This window comes from Clarias gariepinus, chromosome 2 (assembly GCF_024256425.1).
Source record: "Clarias gariepinus isolate MV-2021 ecotype Netherlands chromosome 2, CGAR_prim_01v2, whole genome shotgun sequence".
In the NCBI taxonomy this organism is placed as follows: domain Eukaryota; kingdom Metazoa; phylum Chordata; class Actinopteri; order Siluriformes; family Clariidae; genus Clarias; species Clarias gariepinus.
The window spans coordinates 34,329,125-34,355,491 of NC_071101.1; the positions used below are offsets into that span (position 1 = coordinate 34,329,125).

Here is a 26,367-nt window from a genome sequence, read left to right on the forward strand (position 1 = left end):
CAGTATATGTGTATGATACAGTGCATTCGGAAAGTATTCACAGCCTCATTTTTTCCTTCAAGATTCTACACACAACACCCCATAATGACAATATAAAAAAAGTTTATTTTAGATTTTTGCAAATTTATAAAAAAAAAAAATTAAGAAAGCACATGTACATACTGTAAGTATTCACAGCATTTGCCATGAAGCTCAAAATTGAGCTTAGGCGCATCCTGTTTTCCCTGAACATCATTGAGATGTTTCCGCAGCTTAATTGATGTCCACCTGAAGTCCACACTGTGTAGTAAATTCATTTGATTGGACAGGATTTGGAAAGGCACACACCTGTCTATATAAGGTCCCACAGTTGACAGTTGATGTCAGAGCACTAACCAAGCATGAAGTCAAAGGAACCTTCGAGAAGGATAACCAGCTCTGCAGCAATCCACCATCAGGCCTATATGGTAGAGTGGCCAGAGAGTCTCATCAGACCTGAGAATTTTGTTTCTCATGGTCAGAGAGTCCTTCAGGTGCCTTTTGGCTAACTCCAGACGGGCTGCCATGTGCCTTTGACTAAGGAGTGGCTTCCCTCTGTCCACTCTACCATATAGACCTGATTGCTGGATTGCTGCAGAGATGGTTGTCCTTCTGGTTGTCCTCTTCTCCACAGAGGACCTCTGGAGCTCTGACAGAGTGACCATTGGGTTCTTGGTCACCTCCCAGACTAAGGCCCTTCTCCCCTGATCGCTCAGTTTAGATGGCCGGCCAGCTCTAGGAAGAGTCCTGGTGGTTTTGAACTTCTTCCACTTACGGATGATGGAGGCCACTGTGCTCATTGAGACCTTCAAAGCCTTATCCAGATTTGTGCCACAAGACAATCCTGTTTTGAAGGTCTACAGACAATTTCTATGACTTTATGCTTGGTTTGTGCTCTGACATGAACTGTCATCTGTGGCACCTGAATTTACCATAGGTGGACTCCAATTAAGCTGCGGAAACATTATAAGAATGATCAGGGGAAACAGGATGCACCTGAGTTCAATTTTAAGCTTCATGGCAAAGGCTGTGAATACTTATGTACATGTGCTTTCTCAAATTTTTAATTCTTAATAAATTTGTAAAAACTTCAAGTAAACGTTTTCATTTTGTCATTATGGGGTGTTGTGTGTAGAATTCTGAGGGAAAAAATAATTTTAATCCATTTAAGAATAAGGCTGTGACATAACAAAATTTGGAAAAATTAATGCACTGTGAATATATTCCGGATGCACTGTGAATCTATTTTTTCTGGGTTCTACATTTTAGCATACAATTTAACCTTTATTATACAGTTGCTAAAATTGTGGCTCAGAGTCCAGCATGTGTACACATATTATAGTAAAAAGGTTTGTGGAAACCTGACCATCTCACCCATGTGTTTTTGTTGAACATCCCATTCCAAATTGTATTCCTTCTTTCATATTATAAAACCTTCCTCTTTTCTGTAAAGGCTTTTCAGTACTTCTTGTAGTGTGGGAATTTGTTTGGCTATTCAAACTATATGTGCATTAGTGAGGTCAGACGTATCAGGGAACCTCTTCATTAAAAGGTGTTCAGTTGGGTTGAGGTCAGAGCTCTGTGCTCTGTAAAGTTCCTCCACTCCAAACTTGCTGGCTATTTTATTATCATAAAAAACAAAATATTGCAGGCAGCTAATAAGCAAAAACACTAACTCTGGAAATTTGTAAGATGAGTCACAATTTCTTCCGGAGTGGTTGGAAGTGGGTGGGATTTAATGCAGCCCCTGACGTACAGTAAATATCCTTGTACAGTAGCCATGTTTACGGTATGGCAATCCAAAAGCACAGCAGACAAAGAGAATTCAATAAATATTATACATTATTTACTTCCTTTATTTAAGCTTTTGTCTTACAGTAATCAGTCGAAATGGTAAAACTTCTTCCAAAAAATAACTTTTTTAAAAGGATTAATGTGGCAGCTTGCCTGTTTCTGCTTTTCTGCTTAAAGATTCATTTTAAATGTACTGCTTGGAGAGAGAGAGAGAGAGAGAGAGCAACCAAACCAATATATGTGGCGCAGCTGTGCCATGTTTGTCATTACCCCTTTAGATCATTCACAAACACCTTCCATCCTGTATGGGGCCACGCTATACGAGTTGTCCACCTGCTACATACCCTACCATTTGTTCATCTGATGCAGGCTAGGCAGCCGTCCAACTAAATAAAAATGCCACTTTATTGATTAGGACTGTTGACCATCTTGCAGCATATGGTTCAACATTTCAAAGCTTTTCATAACAGTATGTTTACCAAAATCAACTCAAATTTGTATTTTAGCTTATTTACCTTGTGCTCTTGTGCATTCATTATATTGTCTTCAGTAATGGCTTTATTATGATCAGAGTCATGGTGGATGCCAACTCTGGCAGTAATACACCCTTAATAATCCCAACTGATCATAGAGCACCACACATGCTTAAATCACATCTAGGGGTAATTTAAAGTCACCAGTCCACCTATTGAGATTTTTAGGCAGTGGGGAAAAACACTAGGCACTATTCACGATGGGTGCACATGAATTCTTGAAATCCTATGTATACAGTTACTTGAGTTTAGGATCAAATAAAAAACCCTGTAGCTATGCAGCAACATTCCTACTTATTCCTACATTATTTGGCATTCCTATTACCATTGAGTTCACAGATACAAATATGTCTCCTTTTGTTTAGATGTTACAGTTGATCCTTGGCTGAATTGGGAATCAACTGTGATTGTTTCTTCGGTTGGCTGTTTTAGGTTAGTTTTTATTGAATTTTAAATATTTTGCCAAAATATAACTCATAATGTTTGGTTTTTAACTTACATTAAATAGTTTTACTAACATTATGTTAATGTGAAAAACATACTTTAAATACACCAAGTGTTGCAGGAGGCTACAGTGAAGTATTGATAAATGTACCTAACTGATTATGTAACTAATAGCATGTGTATTTAACAAAATATTTAAAATGTCACACAGATTCTGTGTTGTCCAGTAGATAAATAATATCCATGTGGCAGAATTACATTGCTCATGTAGAGAATAAAAAAGAATAATAGAGAAAGAAATAGTGGGACTTGTGGAAGTCCAGTCATTGGAGCATCCCAGAGGGCAGATGCAATTTTCAGCTCTAGTGAGCCATCTCTAGGAACAGTTAAAGTCCAAAAGGCCACCAAACTGGCCTCTAAGCCCCAAGTCATCCATCCAGTCATTCACCATCAACCAGAGCTACAATTTGCACAAGAAATTAGAGAAAATTATTAACACTGACAAGGAGGAATAGAAATAAAGTACAAGGCTGCAACGTACCTATAAAACTAAAAATGAACTATAAAAAGAAATGAGGATCATTTTCCTTCAGATGTTTATATTTAAGTATTTTGAGCTTGAATGTAAGCCCGAGGTGAGATCATAAGAGTGAGAATGGCCTCTGTAACTAATGTTGTGTTATGCCTACTCTGCCTAGGGCTTGTGCAAACTGCTACACACAATCACACACTGACACGAAACAGAGTGCACAGCTGGGTGCCTGCATGGTAAATCCATAAATGAGGTCTGCTTGCGATATCATCTTGCGCCACACAAGCCTTCAGGGGAGATAAAGAGAAAGAGAGGAATGCAGTATGGTATAGAAGTCAAACTGATTTAATTGCTCCAGATTGGAACAAATTAGATCTCATCATATATAAAATCTTTATGTAATAGTGCACTCTTCCTTTGATCAGTTTCCATCTATATATTAATCCTGCTTTAATATAGCTCAGATCACTGCTCAGCTCAAAATAACACGACAGTGGGTACCAAAGGAAACCTAGCGGAACCCCACATATGATACAGGGAAAACATGTGAATTTCACACACAACCATACAAAACCTTTAAATTAGCTTGTACATTTCTTCTTTATACAACACTCAGTATTTCTTTTAGTCTGAAAACATGAGGTGACATCTGCCAAATTGTGAATTGGTCCCACATGTAATTTCCATGAAAACAGTAAACCTCGCTGTTTAACAAACAATACTGCAAGGATTAAACAAGAAGAATAAAATAAATATATTCAATAATGCTCCAGTTACCAACTAGCTATTAACTAAGCAATATTAACTGCGGTTCACGAACGCCCCGGAGTACGAACAAATCGGTTTACGACCAGAAAAATTCTTCTAAAATTGTTTCTGTTTAATAATACCTTCTCGGAACAGAACCCAGAAAAGTCCATCTCAAGCTCCCGCTATCAGCTAAACAAAAGCATGAGTGCATTGCCCAGCATCAGCTTTGCTCAGTCCGCAATCGCGGATCGCACACATGATAAAATATTTTCAGGCAAAGAAGAAACAAATGTTTCTGGATTTTTAGATTTGTGGTGAAATCGGCTGCCACGTATAAACCAGAGGCCAAGAAACAAAAGAGAGAGAAAACTCCTGAAGGAGAATTACCCAGTGTTATTATGGAGCACTGAAAGGGAACACTAACCTCCTCCCCACCCATCTTTCTTTTTTCCAGTACATTTAGAAATAAAGTGTGCGCTCTCTACTGTACAGTTTAAATTCATATTTAGTGCCATATTATTTTTGTATAATTAAGGCTTTCATACATTTTGTGATATAAACAAAATGCTTCAAAAGTTTAAAATAATTCATAGTGACAGAGAAAGGATTAGTTCTCATGGAAAGAACTGAATTGGTCTACAACCAAATCGCATTACAACCAAAACTTGGCAACGAGTTAAGTTTGTAAACCGAGGTTCCACTGTACTGCATATAACATTACCCTGGGAGAACTACTAGCTAAATTTGCCTCTTTAACACTAACCAGTGGTTCTTTACTAGGGTGCACGATTTAACATCAGTACCTGAGTATCGCCTATAGTCACCTTGTTAACTGTCATCAATGTATCAGCAAATAAGTTTCTGTTGCGTCGCATCAACAACGCATCAACTGGCTGTATCGCATTTGTTACAGTAGCCTGACTGACACAACCGTAGCATACCTAGCTGCAGGTTTGGGAAAGACCAATAGCTGGCACTATTTGTCACAGTCCGTGCAGGCGAGGTGGATCCAAGCGCAGAGCGCGTATGGAAAAGAGCTTTGAGCAGAGAGTGCAGGGGCGGTGGGGGCTGGGAAGGGGTTTTAGAAAACCCTCAGGAGGACGGTTTAGAGTCTTGTTTCTGGTGCATGTGTCACAAGAGGCCACGAAGTTCTTGCCATCTTCCCTGATGGATGGCCACCAGAAACGTTGCTGTAGTAGGGATAGGGTGCGGGTTGCTCCTGGGTGGCAGGCTAATCTTGAGCTGTGGCCCCAGTCTAGTACTTGGGGGTGGACTGCAGCTGGGACAAAGAGCCATCCCAGAGGAACGTTACTAGGGCCTGGCTCCTGTTCGAGGGACTGCAAGACCTGGTTCTCCACTTCCAAATGGGTGGTGGCCACGAGGCATTGAGCTGGTAGGATGGTGTCCAGGGTGGGCGTGTCGTGAGGAGTGGGGAACTGTGAGAGAGCGTCGGGTTTAGCGTTCTTAAAACCTGGGCGATAGATGTCGTGGAAATTGATTGAAGACCCAGGCTTTGGTTTTAGAAGATCACGACCTTTTATCATGCAATAACGGCCGGGGGAGACTGCAGAATCGCAACACTGTCCCGTCGGCTCCCCACTTATATAGTCAACCAGGACAAAAGAATTCATTCTACATGCAACGATGTCATCCTAAACATCTGGGGTTCTTCAAGCTTCCCCAGTCTAGGGGCCTCAATGTATATATCAGACTGTTTATGCAAGCAGAATCTCAGGCCTATACGTGCAGCTTCGCACACACATTTCTGAATACTTTCATATGGGCTACCATTTATTCCTTAAAAGGAAGTAAAGTTACATAAAATCAAATATAATCAAATAAAATTTACTTCCATATAGGACAATGTGAAATTAAATCTAGAGGAAAATAGGACCAGCGTGCCTGGCGTGAGTTGAGCCTTTTGGCTGACTTGAAATACTCAAGGTTTCTGTGGTCTGTCCATACGAGGAATGGGAGGTCAGCTCCCTCCAGCCAGTGTCTCCACTCCTCGAGGGCGAGTTTGACTGCAAGAAGTTCACGGTCCCTGATGTCGTAGTTGCGCTCTGGGGACGTGAGTCGAGGCTGTGGTGAAACGATGCTTGAGATCAATAAATGCTTTCTCAGCTGCAGTGCTCCACCGGAAGGGAGTCTTTGTGGAGGTGAGTGATGTAAGCGGAGTTGCCACCATGCTATGACTTCTAATGAAGCGCCTGTAAAAGTTGGCGAAGCCCAGAAAGCATTGGAGTTCTCATCTAGATGATGGTGGTGGCCAGTCAGTAACCGCTTTTACTTAAGTTGGGTCCATCTGAATGTCTGATGTAGAGATGAGGTAGCCTAAGAATGATGTGGATTCTTGGTGAAATTCACACTTTTCGGCTTTGACATACAGTTTGTTCTCCAGCAGGCGTTGCAGGACTTGACGTACATGTGCTCTGTGTTCCTTTACTAAATGGGAGAATATTAGGATGTCATCAAGGTAGGCGAAAACAAAGATGTTTAGGGAGTCTTGAAGAACATCGTTGATCAGAGTTTGAAAAACTGCTATGGCATTGTTTAGGTCAAAAGAAACTACCAGATACTCATAATGGCCAGGGGGGTGATAAAGGCTGTCTTCCACTCGTCGCCTTTCCTGATCCGGACTAAATGGTAAGCGTTCCTGAGGTCCAGTTTCGTGAAGAGGCGGGCATCTTGCAGTAGCTCAAAGGATGTGGACATCAAGGGCAGCGGGTATCGATTCTTGACCGTGATTTCGTTGAGTCCTCTGTAATCTATACAGGGGCGAAGGGACTTGTCTTTTTTCTCTATGAAAAATCTGGCACCAGCTGGGGAGGAGGAGGGCCGAATGATGCCTGCGGCTAGGGATTCAGATCTGTAGAGTTCCATTGCCTCTCTTTCAGGGCGTGATAGAGCATAGAGGCGTCGAGGTGCCAGGGAGTAGGTCAATGGCGTAATCTTAGGGGCGGTGGGGAGGGAGCGAGATGGCACGTAATTTACTAAAGACCTGTGCCCGGTTTCTCAAAAGCTTCTTATCGCTAAGTAGTTCTTAAGTTGTACCTTAAGTTCTCTCTTAACGTTATGGCGCATTTCCCGAAACATTCTTAGGTAAGTCACACGCTCGTAAGGTTGGTCTGGACCAACCTTAACTCATTCTGAGCGTAGTTTCAGCTCAAGACACTAGTCGCCGCTACTGAGCAGCAGTCTTTATAAATCAGCGGCGTATGGAAGCACATTATGGCACGTTATCAAAGTCGTATTAATTATGGAATATACTGTAAGCCTATTTAAGAATTTTATTTTATTTGATATCAGAACTAATAGAGTGATTTTTAATTACCCTATTTCATAATGTCACTAATGAATAATAATTGGCGATCACTTTTAATATTAAACAGGTGGCAAACAATTTGGCAGTGATACAGCGTGTTGTTGTGCTAAACTGAAGATGGCGCCGACCGCGGAGCCGTGTGGTTCATGTATATTACAGATTATGGAGCTTCTTGACCTGCTCAGACGTGCACTTGCCAGGCAAACACTTCGTACTTACGATCTACGTCCCGATGTCCAGCTGCTCGCTGCTTTTTGTTTAAAATATGTTCCATTGATCATTAGCCATTATCGTGCACTGTCATAACTAGATGGGCTTTTCTTTTGACACGTTTTATTTTATGAAATTTTATTTAGTTAAATAAGAAAATAAACTTGGGAGTTTCAAACCCTGCATCCATTTATTCTGAGTGATTGTAATGCGTAATACAGATCTCATCTATGCGGTTTGACTCGTTGTGAGACGCGGTGTTATACCCCTATATCACCTACCCAGTTTCGCGCAGTGTCCGTAAGTAGGGTTTATCATGATTCAAAGCGAGTTTTTGCGCTGTGATTACGTTTCCATTTTTCGATGTGAAAAATTAAACCTTAATTTTTTGCCGGTCCTCGCAGAAGCTTGCAGACCTTGCAGAACTTTGCGAAATGTCGGCGGGCAATCGCAGCAGTTCACGGGGCCTATTATCGCATCTCACTGTGAGTCATACTGTAGGTGAGATAGGGGTATTAGGCACCGTGAGCCGCCTCGAGTGCCTGTCCGACGTTCCGCAAAGATGCTATTGATAAGTTAACCCATGTCGAAATAAACGTTATTAAAAGAATTTATTGCCATGTTTAATTTGCATAGAAAGTCGCGTCTTTCTTAACGCTGTCATGCAAAAGGAGTCAAAAATCGATTCCTATCAAAGACTCGTAAGGGACATTTCGAGAAATACACTTAGAAAAGTTGTCACTTTACGTAAGATATACCTTAAGAGTCTTCTTAGCTCGCGAATAGTGTGCGTTATCAAGAAACTGGGCCCTGTTTCAGATCATGATATTCAGCAGGGACCTTGGACAAGCTGGAGATTTCTTCTTGAGACGTGGTTAATTCACTTTTTGGAAATGCAGAACGAAGACAGGAAGACAAACATGTAGGGCTCCATTCAAAGACATTTCTCCTTGTCCAGTCAATGAGGGGGTTATGTTGCTTTAACCATGGGAGGCCAAGGACGACTGGTGCATGGGGGTTCCCTGAGAATTGAAGTATGAGTGGGGCTGAGCGGTGTGTGGCCCAAGGAAGTCTGCTGCCATCTAGTGCCTGGACATGGAAGGGTCGACTAAGTGGAACAGAAGGAATCTTGAGGTTAGTGAACGTGGAGGCAGCTATCAGGTTTTGATCTGCCCCGGAGTCTACAAGGCCGTTCAGGACGTGGGACTGTATATCGAAGGTCAGAGTTACGGAGAACAATGGTCGTTGATCTGGAAATGAGCTGAGTGCTGGGGCCCCCTGTCCATGATCATCCCAGCCACAAGAGGGGGCTAGGGTCCTGAAATCGATGGTGTAATCATGTACAGAGCGGGATCCTTGGCTTAACTTGAGTAATTGGCCTGCCGCCTGGTGTACTGAAAACGAGCGGTCAAAAACCTTCCTCATTGCAGAGGTGAATGCCCCGTAGTTTGCGCAGCAGGGGACCTGGGCGTTCTATAGCGATGTTTTCCATTCCCTTGCTCTTCCAGTAAGGAGGGTTATAATGTACGCTTCCTTGGACTGTTCCGTGGGGGAGGACGAAGCTTGCAATTCCAGTACAAGAGAGCATTGAGACAGGAATGAACGGCAGGTGAGTGAATCACCATCATATGTGGGCGGCGCAGGGAGGCGTGGCGGGTGGTGGGCACTAGTGGTGGCGGTGGCACTTGAGGAGCAGGAGATGGAATAAGGTGCAGCTGTTTAATCTGATCAGTGAGAGATGTCAGCGTTTGCGTGACAGTGCTAAACATAGTCATGATGTGTTGAATATCCTGCTGATAAGAGCCTAAAAGCGCACCTTGGTTATGCAGCGCCGTCTCCAGGCGCGCGATATCTGCTGAATCCATAAGTGGCCAGAGTATACTGTCACGGTCCGTGCAGGCGGGGTGGATACAAGCGCAAAGCGTGTATGGAAAAGAGCGCCGGTTATCCTGTGATGAACTACACGCTGATAGTTATATGAATGAAAAGAGGCGCGGCGCGAGCTTTGAGCAGAGAGTGCAGGAGTGAAGAGCTGGCGTGCGCTGAATGCGAGTCTGATCCGTGGGGAATAATCGAGACCGTGAGCGTGCGTGGTTTAAAGCTGAGAATTCAAATACAGTCCGTGATCCTGAATCGTGGTTGTGAAACGTGAGCGAGAGTCGATAACCAGAAATCCAAAAAAGCAGTAATACAAAGCGTGAGACATGAGCGAGGTCCGTGAAACAGAGCGTGGGTCGAGATCCAAAAGTCAAAGCAGAGAAGAACGCTGGAAAATTAGGCATGAAGCCACACAATAATCTGGCAAGAGGTGGTGGTTTTAGAAAGAGTTATATAGAGCAAGGTAATGAATGAAATGAAGAACAGGTGTGCTGAGCCGGTAAATAAGGCAGCAAATGAAAGCAGTGGGCTGGAGTGTGGAACGGAGTCGCAGGTGATCATGGCTTGGTTTGAGACGTGGGCGTGACCTGGCGTACCGTGACACTATTATACCATTTAAAACAGCTCTCTTTGCCATGACATTCTAACAGGGCATGCTGTAGGAAGTGAGGAAGAGCCAGGAACCTCTGCCTGTGTAGAGATTTTCATGTCACACAGTTTCATGTACCTTTTTTCCTGACAAAATAAAACCACCCAAGTCCGATATCCGACACTACATTCACTATGTCATACTTGTTAATACAACAATCTTTCCCTATACCATCTGTTACTGAGGAGAATACAACTCCTCTGTACACACATTTGATGTTTACCATAAAAAAGAGGTTAATCTTGTGACATTATAAACAAAAAAATTTATATTGGCCATTGACAAAAGTTAATTTTAAACATTGGTGTCGTTATCAGGCTATACAATTTCACAATTAGTGCATCCTTATTAATTACTAATCACATAATTAAAAATGAGTTCATGATAAGTTTATTGTCAATGCAATGGTGCCTTTAATTCATTTTGGAGGTGAGTCCTAAAAGCCTAAATTTATATTGTGAAGGACATTTTCCCATAGGAAATAATGAAAAAGCAGTTCCATTTAAGCCACTCAAAATATTATCAATATTTCCAATTTCCAATACTATAATCATATTTTTTTTTATCTAAAAACAATTCAAGCATTTGAAAAAGACATGTAAATAAGATAAAACATGAAATAAATGGACAGTAAAAATCACTTAACCTGCTGTGGCTCCCCCTTCTTCTTGCTACCATCCTTGCTAACTTTCTTGGGAACCGATAGTGCTATATCTTTACTACATATTGCCAAAAATGCAAAAAAAAAAAAAAAAAAAAAATGTCAACTCATTTTGCTTGGCTATCCACTCACGCAAACAAGGGGATGCGTCCGTATTTTGCGGCAGTACTGCTGTAGAAACAAAAGTTGTTGTGCCACTCTATTGACTTAGCAAATAAACAGAAGAAATGGACAACAATAATCTACTATAGTACAGGCTATAACTCAGTAAAAGCTATTCTTCATTCGCTTAATTTTTTTAAATACATTTCACCAACCATACTTTATTGTCTGTTTGGTGTTCTTTGGTGATATTGCACTGAAAGGTTATATAGTTTTTCTAAATTGCATTGAAATATAATGTTTTTATGAATTGCACTGAGAGGTTATAGTGTTTTTAATTATTCCGAAAGCGTTGTGCATATGCCCCTTGGTTATGGTGCTTGGAAGGTTGTGTTTTGTTTTTATCTTGTCTCGCCTTGTCACTGGGAAAAGACAAGAGATTGTTATGCAGGAAGTGACCGGTACTTGGCAGATATTTCTGCTCCTCCTTTGATGTTGCTGAAGGTCTCTTGGCAACCTCCCTAATAAGTATTCTTCTTGTAATTATGTCAATTTTGTATGGATATTTTGTTCTTGGTAATGTTACTGAAGCAGCCCATTTTCTCCACTTGTTGATGATGGCCTTCAGTGTTTTCCTGGAACTTTCAAGGTACAATTCTTTTGTTCCCTTATCCTGATCAATACCTTTAACAATACTTTGTAAGCTCTGTGATTACCATGGTTTCAGAAGTCAGATAAAATCAAAGAGATGGTAAAGAAAACTGAAAGAAACTGCTGTTTTTAATTCTGGACAGAGTAATGTGCACCATTATAAATGTGCAGTTTCAACAACAGTGTGTTAGACTTTATATTCACTGTATCTATGGAATTATTAAGACTTGTATGCCAACGGCTCATAATGTTTTCATGTTTAAAAACCTTTTCCTTTAAATTATGTAGAAGTTCTTTGAATTACAATAACACAGTTTTCATTTATAGCCATTTATTAAAGTTTGTAAAAGTATGCTATCTTATCCAGTTTTTGGCAATCAACAAAAAACATTGCTTTATATATGTTTATATGCAAAAACAAGCCGTTAGCCAACATTTAGACATATTCTTATCTTAATAAATATATGGTGATGTAGTGGTTAGCAGTGTGGCCTCATTTCTCCCCATGCTCGTTAGGTTTTCTTTGGGTACTCTGGTTTTCTCCTACAGTTCCCCAAATTGACCATAATGTGTGTGTACTGTATGTGTGTGCCTTGCAATGGATTGGCTCCCCGTCTATTGTGTACCTCGCTTTGTGCTCAAAGTCTTGTGGGATAGGTTTCAGGCCCCCTGGACAGTATAAGTGGGATCGAAGATAAATACATGAATTAGTACAGGTAATCTTAGAAGGTTATAACCATACACAAACAAAATAGATCTACCTTATTTGAATATGTTCCTCGACATATTGTAATCATTTTAGAGCTGGAGTTAGAAACAGAGCTAGTTAAAAAAGATTTCATTTGTGTGTGAGTGAAAGGCACTTGGCACGTTCAGGCACTTGGACTATTGCTAAGGCACTTATTAGCTTATTATATGGATGTTAAGGCTTCCAATGAAATGAGCTATGGGAACACAGCTCCATGTCCTGCTGTTACAATAGCACTAAATAACTCTTACTGCCCCTGAGAGAATCCTACATGCTGACATGATGAGAGGACAAGGAAGGAACAAGTGATAAAAAAGAAATTGCAATGTAATGTTCGCAGAAGTGTGTTAGTATACAAAGTCTAGGTTTACTGTGTGTTACATGACTAGTATACACTTCAGGTATTTAAATATGTTTAGTTCTTATTCAAACCTTACTGCAGGCACAGATGTAATTGAGCAAGTTTCTCCCTTCTTACTGCCTGCCTAAAGTCAGAATTATTGTGCTATTATTCTTTTTAAAGCATAAATTGCTGAAGCTTTGTGTGGTTTGTACAACTGCATATTCAATGTTGTGATTAGGAATTTCTTGCACTGGATAAGAGTAAATTGTCTATGACTATTTGCAGCTAGATGCAGAAAATTATTTTTAAGAAATTGAGAGTACAGTAGGTACATGGAGTAAGTACCATGTATTGCTGCAAAGACAGTGTGTTCGAACACTTTTCTGAATCTGACACTCAATAGCTCAACACACTATTTTAGAACACAAATTCTGGCATGTTCCTATGAATTACTATATAGGTTTATCATGTTTCCGCACCCAAGACGCACGGCCAAAATCAGTGACGTGTCTCATTCAGGGGACTATACACACTTCTTGGCAGTCTATACAAACCTAGACAGTACATCAGAAGTATGTCATAACTGCAGTTATTCCTAATGTTTCTGTGATTATACAGTACAGTATAGTCTCAGATAGGAGAGTAAACTATGGTGAAAGTATAAGGGTACTTCTTTTGCTATTGTATGTAGATTTTACTCAGGAGCTACTTTAAATAATAATTAAAAGTATATAAGTGCTTCTTGGTTTCTATGTTTACTACGTTTACCCAAGAAGTACATACTGCACAAACAAAAAATACAGATTTTGTAAAACTACACACAGTTGATCCACTACAGTATATAGTACTTTAGATGATTCATGTCTTATTATCTCAGAAATCCTTAAAGAATGGTGGTTTATGAGCTGTACCATGTACTAGTATGCTTGAGTAACTTTTTAAATCAAAATAATCAACCAAATGGGCCATACTGTGAATATTTTGTTTATTTTGTTACAAATCAAAAATACAAATTAAAAAACACCTTTGCACAATATAAGATTTTGTTCAGCTGCCTTTATCATAAATTACAGTAAGCAATGTTGTGGCCTGTTGATTCTCTCGTTGCCCCTGGTCATTCAGTATATTTATGTAGTCAACTGATTTTATTTTATTGCCACATGACATTGCTGAGACCTGACCAACTGATGCAACCCCAGATCATAACACTGCCTCCAGAGGATTATACAGTGGGCATTATGGATGATGGTATAATACCCTGACACCACTGTTGGGGGATGTTACTTTTAAGAGTAACTAATTACATTTAGTAATTATGGCCAATGACCCTGATCGAAATCAAACCCAGACCAAAAAATTACTGTATTTAAAAAGTAATCAGTTACATTACAGCGTTCTTTCTAATAAAAGTAACTAGTTAGAGTACTTTTCCATTGCAGAAAATAAAAACTCCTTTGTGATTCCTGCATGCTGTTTTAGTCAAGACCTTTATAATTATTCTACCATCATTACTCAGCGAAGTTTGGCCCATAACCTGTTAACTACTAATACCCCCATCTCACCTACGCGGTTTCGCGCGGTGGTCGTAAGTACGGTTCATCATGATTTACCGCAAGTTTTGGCACTGTGATTAGATTTCCATCTTTCCGCGCGTCGGCCCTCGCATAGTCAAACCGCATAGGTGAGATAAGGGGATAACAGCACGGATAACAGAGATTATCAGGGGTGGGGCTCATAGGACGACTTTCACACACACACTTATGGATTGGGAATGACTGGTATCTGCCTCACGGTTTACATAAATTGTCTGAATAACAGATTACATTTTTGAAAATATAACTAAATAACTGGGTACCTAAATGGCAGACCTAACGCGTTAGATTACTCGTTACATCAAAAAAAGAATCCAATTACTCAAACGCGTTATGTGTTAAGCTTAACTTTGTATAAGACATTACACCCAACACTGCCTAACACTACCATCACTTTGAAAAAGGTCTGGACTAATTAGATCAAGTTATTTTTTTCTATTACTTTAAAGTCCATTCCAAAGATTGGTCTCTATCAAGCTAAAGCATTTTTCCAACTAGATACACTAACAAGTGGTTTTCTTTTGGCCACATAGTTGTTTAGTCTTGTGAGTTCTTATCATCTTAAATGTGTATGCAAATTCTCTTACTTTCACTATTAAACAGCTGTGAACTCTACTGTCCATTTTTCATGATGCTACTTTACCAAGCTCTCAAGTGGTTGCCTATCATGGCCATTCATGATGTCTTTTTCTGAGTGCAAGAGATTTATGTGATGTGCCAATAAGACAGGAAGCTGATGAGGGAGAGCCAAAAATAATCCACACTCTGGATGTGGAATTATTTAAATTAACTTTTATAAAAGACAAATACATAATTTTTTTACATAATCTTTTACATAATCTTCTTGTGCAGATCATTTTTGACATACCCTCGTATTAATGCTACCATTTTATACACAAAACACAGTCTTTTGCTTATATACTGGCCCAGGAAAAAACACACAGATCTCCTGATAATTGCTCCAGAACTTTTCCAGCTGTAGATTGGAAGTAAATATGCTGCAACAAGCCAATTTTGACCTATTAATCTTTTATTGTGATGTTCAGCTTAGTTTTGAAAGAGGCTTTCCCCTCCTGTATTAGTGTATGAGATGTTAATTTTGAGTTTCTGTTTTTCTTTCTCTTTATTTCATGTGTAGGTGTGAAGGCTTATGAGCAGTGCTCCTCGTGCAGTAAGGGAGCTCTTCCTGAGGCAGGAACAGATGGACGGAATAAACTTCACGTTGGGGAATTCCTCCGAGGGAAATGAAACGGAGCCAGGTGTGGAGACGAGCCCCTATAAAACAGTGGAGGTGGTGTTCATTATGCTAGTAGCAGGCTCACTTAGCCTGGTAACTGTGGTCGGGAATATACTAGTAATGCTCTCAATAAAGGTCAACAGAAGCCTACAGACTGTCAATAACTACTTCTTGTTCAGCTTAGCATGTGCAGACTTTATCATTGGGCTTTGCTCTATGAACCTGTATACTCTTTATATTGTCATTGGTTCCTGGCCGCTTGGCCCTGTAGTATGTGACCTGTGGTTGGCCCTGGACTATGTGGTCAGTAATGCGTCGGTCATGAACTTACTCATTATCAGTTTTGACCGCTATTTCTGCGTCACAAAACCGCTGAGTTATCCTGTAAAGAGGACCACTAAGATGGCAGGGATGATGATTGCTGCTGCCTGGGTGCTGTCCTTTATCCTCTGGGCTCCTGCTATCCTCTTTTGGCAATTCATTGTGGGTGGCCGCACTGTGCCAGAAGGGGAGTGTTATATCCAGTTCTTTTCAAATGCAGCTGTTACCTTCGGCACTGCTATTGCTGCCTTCTACTTGCCTGTCATCATAATGATGGTGCTATATTGGCAAGTCTCTCGAGCCAGCAAAAGTCGTGTGAAAAAGGACAACCGCAAACCTTCTGCTGCCAATGCCGGAACTGGATCTCCCAGTCAGACCCGTAGCAATGCAGCCAACAAGCTGGACAACAACAACGTAATGGCCAATGACCCTAATCGAAATCAAACCCAGACCACAGATGAAATGACCAACCAGAATGACAACAAAATGCAGAATGGCAAAGGGCCATCCACAGCCAGTGGGGCAAGAGAAGTGGATGGAACTTCCAGAGAGAATTGTGTCCCAGTTGAGGAGAAAGAGAGCTCCAACGACTCTACTTCTGGTAGTGGGGCCCAAGTTCATCAGAAGCCCGAAGCCAATGACACTCACACGCCTCCACGGCACAATGCCAAGACCGGTGCCTCTAAACTTACCTGCATTAAAATTGTCACCAAGTCACCCAAAGGAGACTGTTATACTCCCTCCAACACCACAGTGGAGATTGTACCACCAGCTGAGAAGCAGAACCACGTGGCCCGCAAGATTGCAAAGATGACTAAGCAGCCCCCCAAAAAAAAGAAAGCAGCTCCTTCCAGAGAGAAGAAGGTGACACGTACCATCATGGCAATCTTGGTGGCATTTGTAGCCACATGGACACCCTATAATGTGATGGTTCTCATCAATACTTTCTGCAACAGTTGTATCCCCAACACGGTGTGGACCATTGGCTACTGGCTCTGCTACATCAACAGCACCATCAACCCTGCATGCTATGCTCTGTGCAATGCCACATTCAAAAAGACCTTCAAGCAGCTACTGCTTTGCCAGTATAAAAATATCCGCTCAACCAGATGAGCTACAATATAAGTATGCATGTGAGCATGTATATTTTATGTTTTCGTGCGTCTGTCTAAGTGTCTGAAAAGGTTTTGGAGGACAGTGTCGAAGGGTGGCAGCTAGGTCAGACGTTGTTTTTAGTCTTGTCTTTTGTATCGTGTTTTTCTGTTCTTGACATTCTGTTGTAGCACTTTACACACACCGAATAACACAACTTGGACAGGGCAATAGATCTTTAGGCTTTGCATACAGACAGAAACAAGCATTATGATATAAAATAAAATTTAAACACAACCATGAAGTGAAAATATAAACAATTTCTAAACTATTTGTAAAATAAAAATGTATAAACTGATATATTAAATGTAATATAAACAGCATGAATATACATTGTGTTAGTGAGATAGAGCACTGGAGCAGAAACTCCGTGTTTGATATAATGTTATTTGTGTATAGATATAAGTAGAGTAGCTGATAACAGATTTAAGTATAATACTGAATCTGCACTCTTTAACAATATAATTATTAAAGGGACAATAGGGCTGACTGAACACTCAAACCTAGTGTTTGGACTTCAGTGTAAAAAAAAATGTGTATATATTTGTATATAATCTTGTATAGTATTTGCTAGTGTGTGTGTGTGTGTGTGTGTGTGTGTGTGAGGTAGATATATAGAATTTTGCATAAATGATGTATGAATGACAATGGGCTGCTTTCTCTTTCCCTCTCCCTTTGTGTGTGTGTGTGTGTGTGTGTGTGTGTGTTTGATGCTCAGCTAGCCTCAAGCTAAATGAGCTATTGGAAAACCACTCTGCCGTATCCACATATAAGAGTGGGAGTGTGGGGCAGTGTGAAGTGCTCAGGCCTCCAGAGATGCAAATTAAAGGCTTTTAAAATGATGACTGATTGCAGGGTGAAGAGACTCTTCTATATAGAGCTGTTACTGTGGCCTTTTTTTTTTTTTTATAAACTCATTGCACACCATCGCTTTGTTGCAATGTCAGATAAAAGAAATATAAAATATAGTTAGTGACAATGAACCATATGTCATGCTTGGTGATAATCCATCTTTAGTTATTTAAAATCCATTGCAAAAACTTTTTGCTTTCTTATGAAATATGCAGAGATGCAAATGTATACTCATGCCTGCAGCAAGGTGTTCATTCATGCAGTCTGCAGGTGGTTACAGCATACTGACAAGCCCTCAGCACTCTTCTAGAGGGATCCGGTGTTTTTCTGTCAGTGTAACTGCATGTGTAGAGACTCAGAGGTGATTATGAGAGACGGCTAAGCATCAGGTAGTGTATGCATAATGTGTGAGTAGTGATAGAGCTTCCTCAGTGGCATTGTAAGGCTTTCAATCAATGTAGAGGTGTGTGTACATGTATGCATGTGTGCATGAATTCATATGTGTGTGCGTGTGTGTGTGTGTGTGTGTGTGTGTGTGTATGCGAGATCACCCCAGAATGGGGGTTAATTCTAAATCACAGGCCTTGGTCTTGTGAATTAAAAGGGCTAAATACAGTATATTGCACATTTCATCATGTAGCATCACTTCGGTGACCAAAAATAATGACAGCAATGAAAATATCTTGTATATAGTCTAATTTATTTTAAAATTGACATATATGTAAATTGATTTATATTTAACTTACAGTATTTTTTGCTTATGTTAAAGCATATGCTTTTAGAAAGGAGTGAGGGTTAAAATAGGAGAAAATTTTATAAATATGTTAATAGAATAGGACAATTTCAAGCTTGAAATGAATATAACATTTACAGCTATAGTTCATAATCTCATATTTATAAAAATTATTAAAGTACTAAACAAATGTTACCATGGTCCAAATATTTTCACTTTTTCTTTTGTGCTGTATTTGTATTAAGACCCTTTAGGAGATGGCAGGGAAAATACATAGAACAAAGTAGAGGGATTCAATTCTAAACTAGTTTTTCTTTATCCCAATCTAATTCAAAAGAACAATTGTCAAATTATTTGCATGCTTACATGAGATTAGATTTGCCAAAATGCTGGCCAAAAGTATTAAGACAAAATTAAAATTTAATGTTTAAGGAATTTTTAAAAAAAAAATTAATAATTAGGAAAATATCAATAAATTTGTTATTTTACATAATTATAATTTCTATACAATTACGATTTGGCATAAAGACCTTTCTTTTTTAAAGTTAGTTACACTAACTGTCAGTTGCCAGAATTAGTAAAAGTAGGTCTGTATGTTTCGCCATACTGAGGAGAGAGTAGCTGCCTTGCACGAACCATATTCAAAACCAGTGGCGGAAGCACTTTCAGTAAGAAAACCAATTTGATAATGTTATGTCATCTTAAAAATTATTTTTCTCCTTAATAATTGCTTTTATGGTTACCTCATCCTGAAGTGTTCATTTATTTACAGCTAAAAAGCTTTCTAGCTCCTAATGCATGGATGAATTCCAAATCACTCTCCAACCCCTGATCTTCTTTAGCTAATATTTTAAAGCGAAATACTGTAAGTGGAAATTAGTGGAGAAACTTACGAGATTTTCAGGACTGTCCACCACCTCCTACCTCGCTACTAGTAAGAATATAAAAGTAGCCTACTTTTACCTCTTTTTTTAATTACGCTAACTTTTGATTGCTAACTGTCACAGCAACGCCAGTCGTGGTTAGTTAGTAGACTAATTAAAAAAAATAATTAGTTAATTAAAGAAACAAATCATAATCTGTTCATATAGATAGGAGCAATATCACATTCAACGTCATGCTGTACTGCTGGATATAGCACGGCGGTGATACCTTTGGCACTTTGGCTGTACGCTTGTGTCTATGACCACATCACAGCTGCGCTATTTCCAGCAATACAGCACTCCCTCTTATGTGATTTTCTTTCATTAAATCTCAGTGTGAATGTAAATCATGTTCACATATCATTATAATTTTTAAATAAGATTGTCCTTTTAAAAAATATATATATATATATTTTGCTAGTGTAACTAAGATTAGGTTTAAAAAAGTTTCCCTACTTTTTCCCACAAATGCCACCTTCTTGGTTATGATTGGTAATAATAATTTGGTTTCATCTACGACTGGTTAGATCTTTACTGCACATTAAATTGCGAGCCAGTCCTAAAACAGAAAGTAGGACTTAGAACAATGTGTTTATACTTTAAGGCATTTTTGCAATTTATCCAGGGTCGTACAATGAACAATTAGCATCAGTGTATGTCTAAAAGAAGGGGCTTTTTTTGTATAATTTTTTTTTCTTTCTTTTTTTAAGTAAGGTTGTTGTTAATAAGGAAAATTATTTAGGTAAGGTAACCACTTTTTTAAAAATTCTCTTTTCCTTTTATGTGCATTTTTGTACATCAGGAGTGCATCTGTAACTCTCTGTAACTATTAATGTTAGGGCAGGATGTCAGCTAATGGGAAGGATTTAAAAGAAGGTGTCGGTGAGTGCGCTGAATTTTAATTTGAGAGTGCAATGTTTTGCCAAAGGGCTATAGTAGTGTAGAGTGAATCTTTAGATTCCTGTAGAATAAAGGTTTAGGCAGAAGATGTTGATAGTGTTAAAGATTTAGGTTGCAGTGGTTGAAGCAGAAGTAGGTCCTTGCTATAGGCAGTGCAATGTGGATTAAAGTAATAACACAATCTCACGGTAAAATATATCAGATTATCTGATGAAGCTAAACGCTGTGTGAGGCTAAAGATTGGGCAGGCTCAGGGGCTGCCTGCTCCACTTGCTTTCCCACACCTTTTACACTCTTATCATTCACAAATCACAAGAAAGGATGTTCAAGGTTATGTTAATATTGTTCCTGAACAATCAACTTAACAAAGTAATAGCTGAATAACTACACTGTACATACTCTTAAATATTCCTTAATTGATTCAGATGAAAAGACTGCAGAAAAACATGTGGAACTATCTTAAATATGCTAAAAAATAAAATAAAATAAGTACATTTTAAGAAAACATTTATTTTCTCCAGGTTTTCTCCAGGTATGTCAGTTTCCCCCCACAATACAAAGACATGCACTGGAGGCGGACATTTTTTATGCTCTGTTTCCAAAGTGCTCAAGGGGTGTGAGTGGCTGTGCACCTGTGCCCTGTAATGGTTTAGCATCCCAACCAGGTTGTTCTTTGCTTTGCGCCCTAAGTTCTTGGATAGGACAATTAATGAGTAAGTAAATGCAATAAATTAAATTCTAATAAAATGAAGAAAAATAAAGTTGAGTTTTTATTGTACTTAGAAGCCAAAAAGGAAACTGCACCAATTGCTATAAAGGGCAGGATTTTCACTGCCCTACACTAGCTCTATAAATGTTTTCAGTGGAAGATCAGCAGAATTGGTATTGCCAACTTGGTCTAGTTTAAAAAAAGCTTGCTTTGAACATATTTGTTAGATATGCAAGATCATTTTTATTAAGGGACATGAAGTAAAAATTATGAAATAGATAATGTCCATCACAAACATCAGAAGAAAAAAAATATATAAAATAGTTGTTTCGGAATGGAATGGCTAAGAAAAATGTCCATGCCCAAATATTTAAGCTAATTTCAGGGTTTTAATGTGGTTTTTATGCTGTTCATTAACTCTGGGTAATGATAATACCTTAAATTCATCTGGACAAATTTATGTCTAAAATCTTTTAAATCATGTTGTGGTCTGTACACTGGACTACATTACTATTTGTTTTATTACTAAATTCACGCAACAGTACATGTGATAACCTTTTATTCTGTTTAAGGCAAAAACGATATTAAATGTTGTTCTGCCACACCAAAATCTACAATTCTACTATCTATTCACACTGCCTCTATCTCTGTAGTGTCCAATGTGTCCAAATGAACACTTTAATCTGTAGCGCTAACAAAGGGCACAATTATCACCCTGGTTCTTTTCCATCCCAGTCAAGTGGCATCTCTGCTCTGACAGAGTGACTTAATAAGTGGGAGAGAATGTGAAACAAGCTGAAAGAGCAGTCCAGCAGATTGAATGTTCATAAGTCTCGATGTTTACCTGTCTCACACATACACACACACACCACTCTTCTGTGCTCCTGATGGGGAATGGGTCTGATATCCAATCCAACAGAGCCCAGATAGAGGGAGTGTTACTCTGAGTGTTCAACCGAGCAAGAATTTTTCCATTAGGAACTCTCTGCCCACTCCTATTGTATCTCTTGCACCATGACCTGTGATGTGCAAACACATCCTTACATGGCGTCAGTCATATTCATTATGACCATTCTCCCTGAGCAGAACTAAAGTGGAGTGTGTGATAGTTTGTAGTGGTGTATGACAGTAGACAGCTGCTTGCGATTGTTGTGTGAGTGATGAGACGTGCACAGGGAGGTGGTTGGCATTTGACGGTGATCTGCAGACCCCCTGTCAGGTATGGCTTTGCTTTGTGTGCTGCATTTGGCTGATAAGACTTTGTTCTGCTCTCAGAAGCAGGGAGGAAGAAAGAAAGCAAAAAGAAAGAAAGAAAGAAAGAAAGAAAATCATTGAGCCTCTCGGTGTGATACTGAGATCTCAGGGGCCTTGGCAGGAACGCGATTCCATATACACTGCTGTGTTGCTGGCGTGTTCACATACAGGGGTGTGTGTGTGTGTGTGTGTGTAAGAGAGAGACAGGAAACCTAGAGAACCTAGAGAGTCTAGAGAAGTGAGTTTACTAGTTATTCATTAAATCAGCGCAATATAATGCAAATAACAAAAGGGCTTAGTATGCTGCAAGAGGACGCATGTTAGCAAATGAAAATATCTACATTTATCTAGTCTTTTAATATTATGATAGTGTTATGAACATAAATTAAATATGATTGCGTCTTTTCAAGTCTTCTAATTTACTGGAAAATTATTTTACTTCTTTTTAAAAATAATTGCGTACAGAAATTATCTGGCAAAGAACCAAGACAGTGTCAAGTTGGAATTCGTAATAATGTAGAGTAAAATGCTTAACTAAAATGCTAAAAATAACTAAAATAATATTGTTTTTGGTTTAGTGTAATATTATAACAGGAAATAATAAATACATACATATTCGATTTTATTCAAGATATTTTCATTTGCTGAGATGGCATTGTCGGCAGTACACAAATCTTTTTTAAGCACGTAAAACTTTTAAATAATTGGCCTTTATGGAATTCATTGAAATCCTTTAGTAATTTTAAACATATTAGATTTTTTATTTCCAACAAGATTTTGTTTATATACTACTCGGTGCAAAGTATTTCAGGAGCAGTGTTACAAAGCTCCTGAAGTCTGGTTTTTAATTTAAAAGTCTTTTAAAAGAGTTAATTACTACCAACCAACATCAAGTGCCTTACTTTTTTTTTCTTCTATTGTGAGTTTAAACCTTGACCATAAATGTTATCACTGTTTTTCTTTTTTTGTGTGTGTGTCTGTGGTTAAGTGGATAAAAAAAAAAAACAGAATTCTTTTTATTTCATTCATTCATTACTTCCGTACCAAGGTCCTGATAGATTTGCATAGCAGTGTATCTTTAAAAACACATTGTGAAACAGGAAGAGTGTGTATAGACGTACGAGCAGATAATCTCTGGAGGTCTGGGTATCTCACTCATCTAACTGCGCATGAAAATGAAGGAGATTTGTTTTGGCAGTATGTGTGTGTGTGTGTGTGTGTGTGTGTGTGTGTGTGTGTGTGTGTGTGTGTGAAATGTGTATGAAGTGTGTATACGAGTGAGACTGTGTTAGTGTGCTGCCATGTGCCAGGAGTCATATCCTGATAACAACAATAATGTGTACAGAAAAAAAAAATCGAAACTTTCTTAAATAACTTTCCATGCATCTGACAGTTAGTAGGACACAATGTGAATTACTCAGATACTGATCAGCACTAAGAGGAAATATCACACACAGGGGCAATTTCACACATAAAAATGGGTGCCAAAGACACACTGCGAGAGGTAAGGCAACAAACAAAACAAATGAAATAAGCATGCTCGAACACATGAGTGTACGACGCATTTAAATTATTTGTATATTCATTTTTTTTATATATAAGGTTTTATAAATGTCCACCTACTCTGTATAGATGTATTGTACAATACGTATATAAAGCATGTGTTGATTGCCGGACTGACTCTAGAGTATCGATTGTGATGTTGGAGCATCTGTCAGTGGAAACAAGGGATAATTGGACTTTAAATCAAGAAACTGAAGACTTTTAAAGCCCCACAGACAAGCTGAGGTTTTAATTATCAAGCCAGAAAGAGAGATCATGATGACGGAAAATCATAAACATTATAACTAATTGTTGTGTACAGTTGAAACAAATAGAAACACATGAACTGGTGTGAGTGTGTATTAAATATCTTTTTTTTTCTTCTTTCTTCTTTTTTGCATGGAGTTGGATTTAAATAAACTGGTAAGGGTTGTCTGTGAACTGTTTTTACAAAGTCGTGCCAGCTTTGCCTGTGAGCAAGACAGGAAAAGGCAAGAAAAACCTTCAAGCTAATAATTAAAAGAGCATATAAATAAGCACACAGACTTCTTCCTCAGGGAGTGGGGAGGAATGAACCAAAAAATAAGGGGAAAAATATATATACAGTATATATATAAAGCAGAACGTCTTCTCTAAAGAGCATTAGAAAGTAGCGTTAGTGTAGGAGGATATGTGTATAAAATGCACTTCCTATGTCTGATGTACATACTAAACTTTTTATGTTCCCTGGCTGAAGTGTGTAGATCCTCATTGTGCCTCACCTTCAATGTAGGTTGTGAACTTCAACTGGTAGAAAAAGTAGTTTGTTAACATTTCAAAGCTTTCCACTGTACATATATACAGTGTAGTTTGGCACAGTTGATGTAAATACATATTTATTGTTTATATGATTGTCTCCTTCTTGACCCTTCTCAGTCTTCCCTTCTTTAACTTGCCCTCTTGTTTGTACATTGTGTCATGGTAATGATTTATTCAAGGAAACAGAAACTGAAATTTGGATGTTTAGAAAATTATAAATTATACTATAAAATGAAATACCTGAAATTTACAATGTATATTGTGCTATACTCTTTTGAAGAAGAATTCTATCTAATAAAGTTATATGAGTCAGCCTGGTTTGTGTTGTTATGCATGTATTATAAAATGAAGAAACATTTTAAACTGCAACAAATTTGACAGTAAATTACAAAGAGCAGATGCCGGATTGTAGGAGAATTTATTTAATGTGAAATTGAGTAAGAAGGAGCAGAAATATGATAGATAGATAGATAGATAGATAGATAGATAGATAGATAGATAGATAGATAGATAGATAGATAGATCTTACAAACATTTTTACACTTAATTTGAACACACTGCAAAACATCAGATTATTACGTGACAATCTAAAGGGTGATCATACATTTACGGTAAACCAAATATAAGATTATTAGCCTCATTTCTACACCTTTTTACTGATTGAAATAGCTCTTGTTCTTAAAATAGTCATGTTCTGTTGTAGCATCATTTATAAATATAAGGAATGTTTAAGTCAAACTAGAACTTTTGAATGTGCAGGATAACTCTCACAGTTCTGATGTACCCTTATTTCTCTGTATAATCCCCAGCTACACTAATGCAACTTTTCCAGCATTTCAATTATGCTTGGATTCCATCAACATAGAAAGTTTTTTTTTTTAATACTGGATAGATACACCATGATCAGACTGCCTGATATATTTCTAAAACACTGGCCTTCTTGGAACTACTTTAATGACCCAAACATATGGAAATTACACAAGACAAGATTAGGACTGTACAGGGGATGTCGACATGACTCAGCTGAGGTCCTGTAATGTACAAGTGGTGTTTGTGAATGAATGTGTGTGTACAGTTTCTACAGACAGATGCCTCCTCTTCTTCCAGTTATCCATCGGTTTACAAAGACCAGGTGTTCTACTCGCTGAATGTTGATGGGAACAACTGCAATGGGCTCTGAGCCACCTCAGCCAGGATCCCCATTCACGGACATATGGCATTCTTTAAGGCTTGCACTATTCAAATGTTTAGCTAAAGCTAAGCATTTTATCACTGTACTGTGCTTGAAGTCTTCAGTTTTATGTCTTAATTTACCTGAAATTTTATCATAAGTTTATCTTCTGTTTAACTTGAACACCACTTTTAGAAGAAAAGGCAAATTATCTGCAAAAACACTGCAAACATTGTATACTGTATTTAATAGGCCATTTTGAATAATATTTCCCTTTATTAAACAAAACTAAGATTATTAAGTCTATTTCTAGAATTTGTTTCTCCTTTTAAGCTTAAAATTGTCTTGGGCTATAGGCAAATTATTTAACTAATTTCAAGCATTTATTTCTAGAAAGAAGCAAAACAACCAGTAGAATAATTAGAGTGCATGATTTAGCTTGTTTTATTCCATATATATATAATATATATAAACTTCTACAAATCACCTACAGTTCTAGGGGGAAAGGTAGGATATATATATATATATATATATATATATATATA

General features: G+C 38.5%; 1 protein-coding gene across 1 annotated transcript in view; it reads left to right on the forward strand.

Moving 5' to 3' along the window:
- The window catches only part of chrm2a (cholinergic receptor, muscarinic 2a), a 119,580-nt gene extending 102,609 nt beyond the window's left edge, over nt 1-16,971 (forward strand). Inside the window, exon 3 of the mRNA XM_053483143.1 lies at nt 15,369-16,971. Coding sequence (XP_053339118.1) covers nt 15,381-16,901 — 1,521 coding nt within the window. The 5' untranslated portion in view covers nt 15,369-15,380 and the 3' untranslated portion in view covers nt 16,902-16,971. The remainder of the gene's footprint in view (nt 1-15,368) is intronic.
- Nucleotides 16,972-26,367: the final 9,396 nt, after the last annotated feature.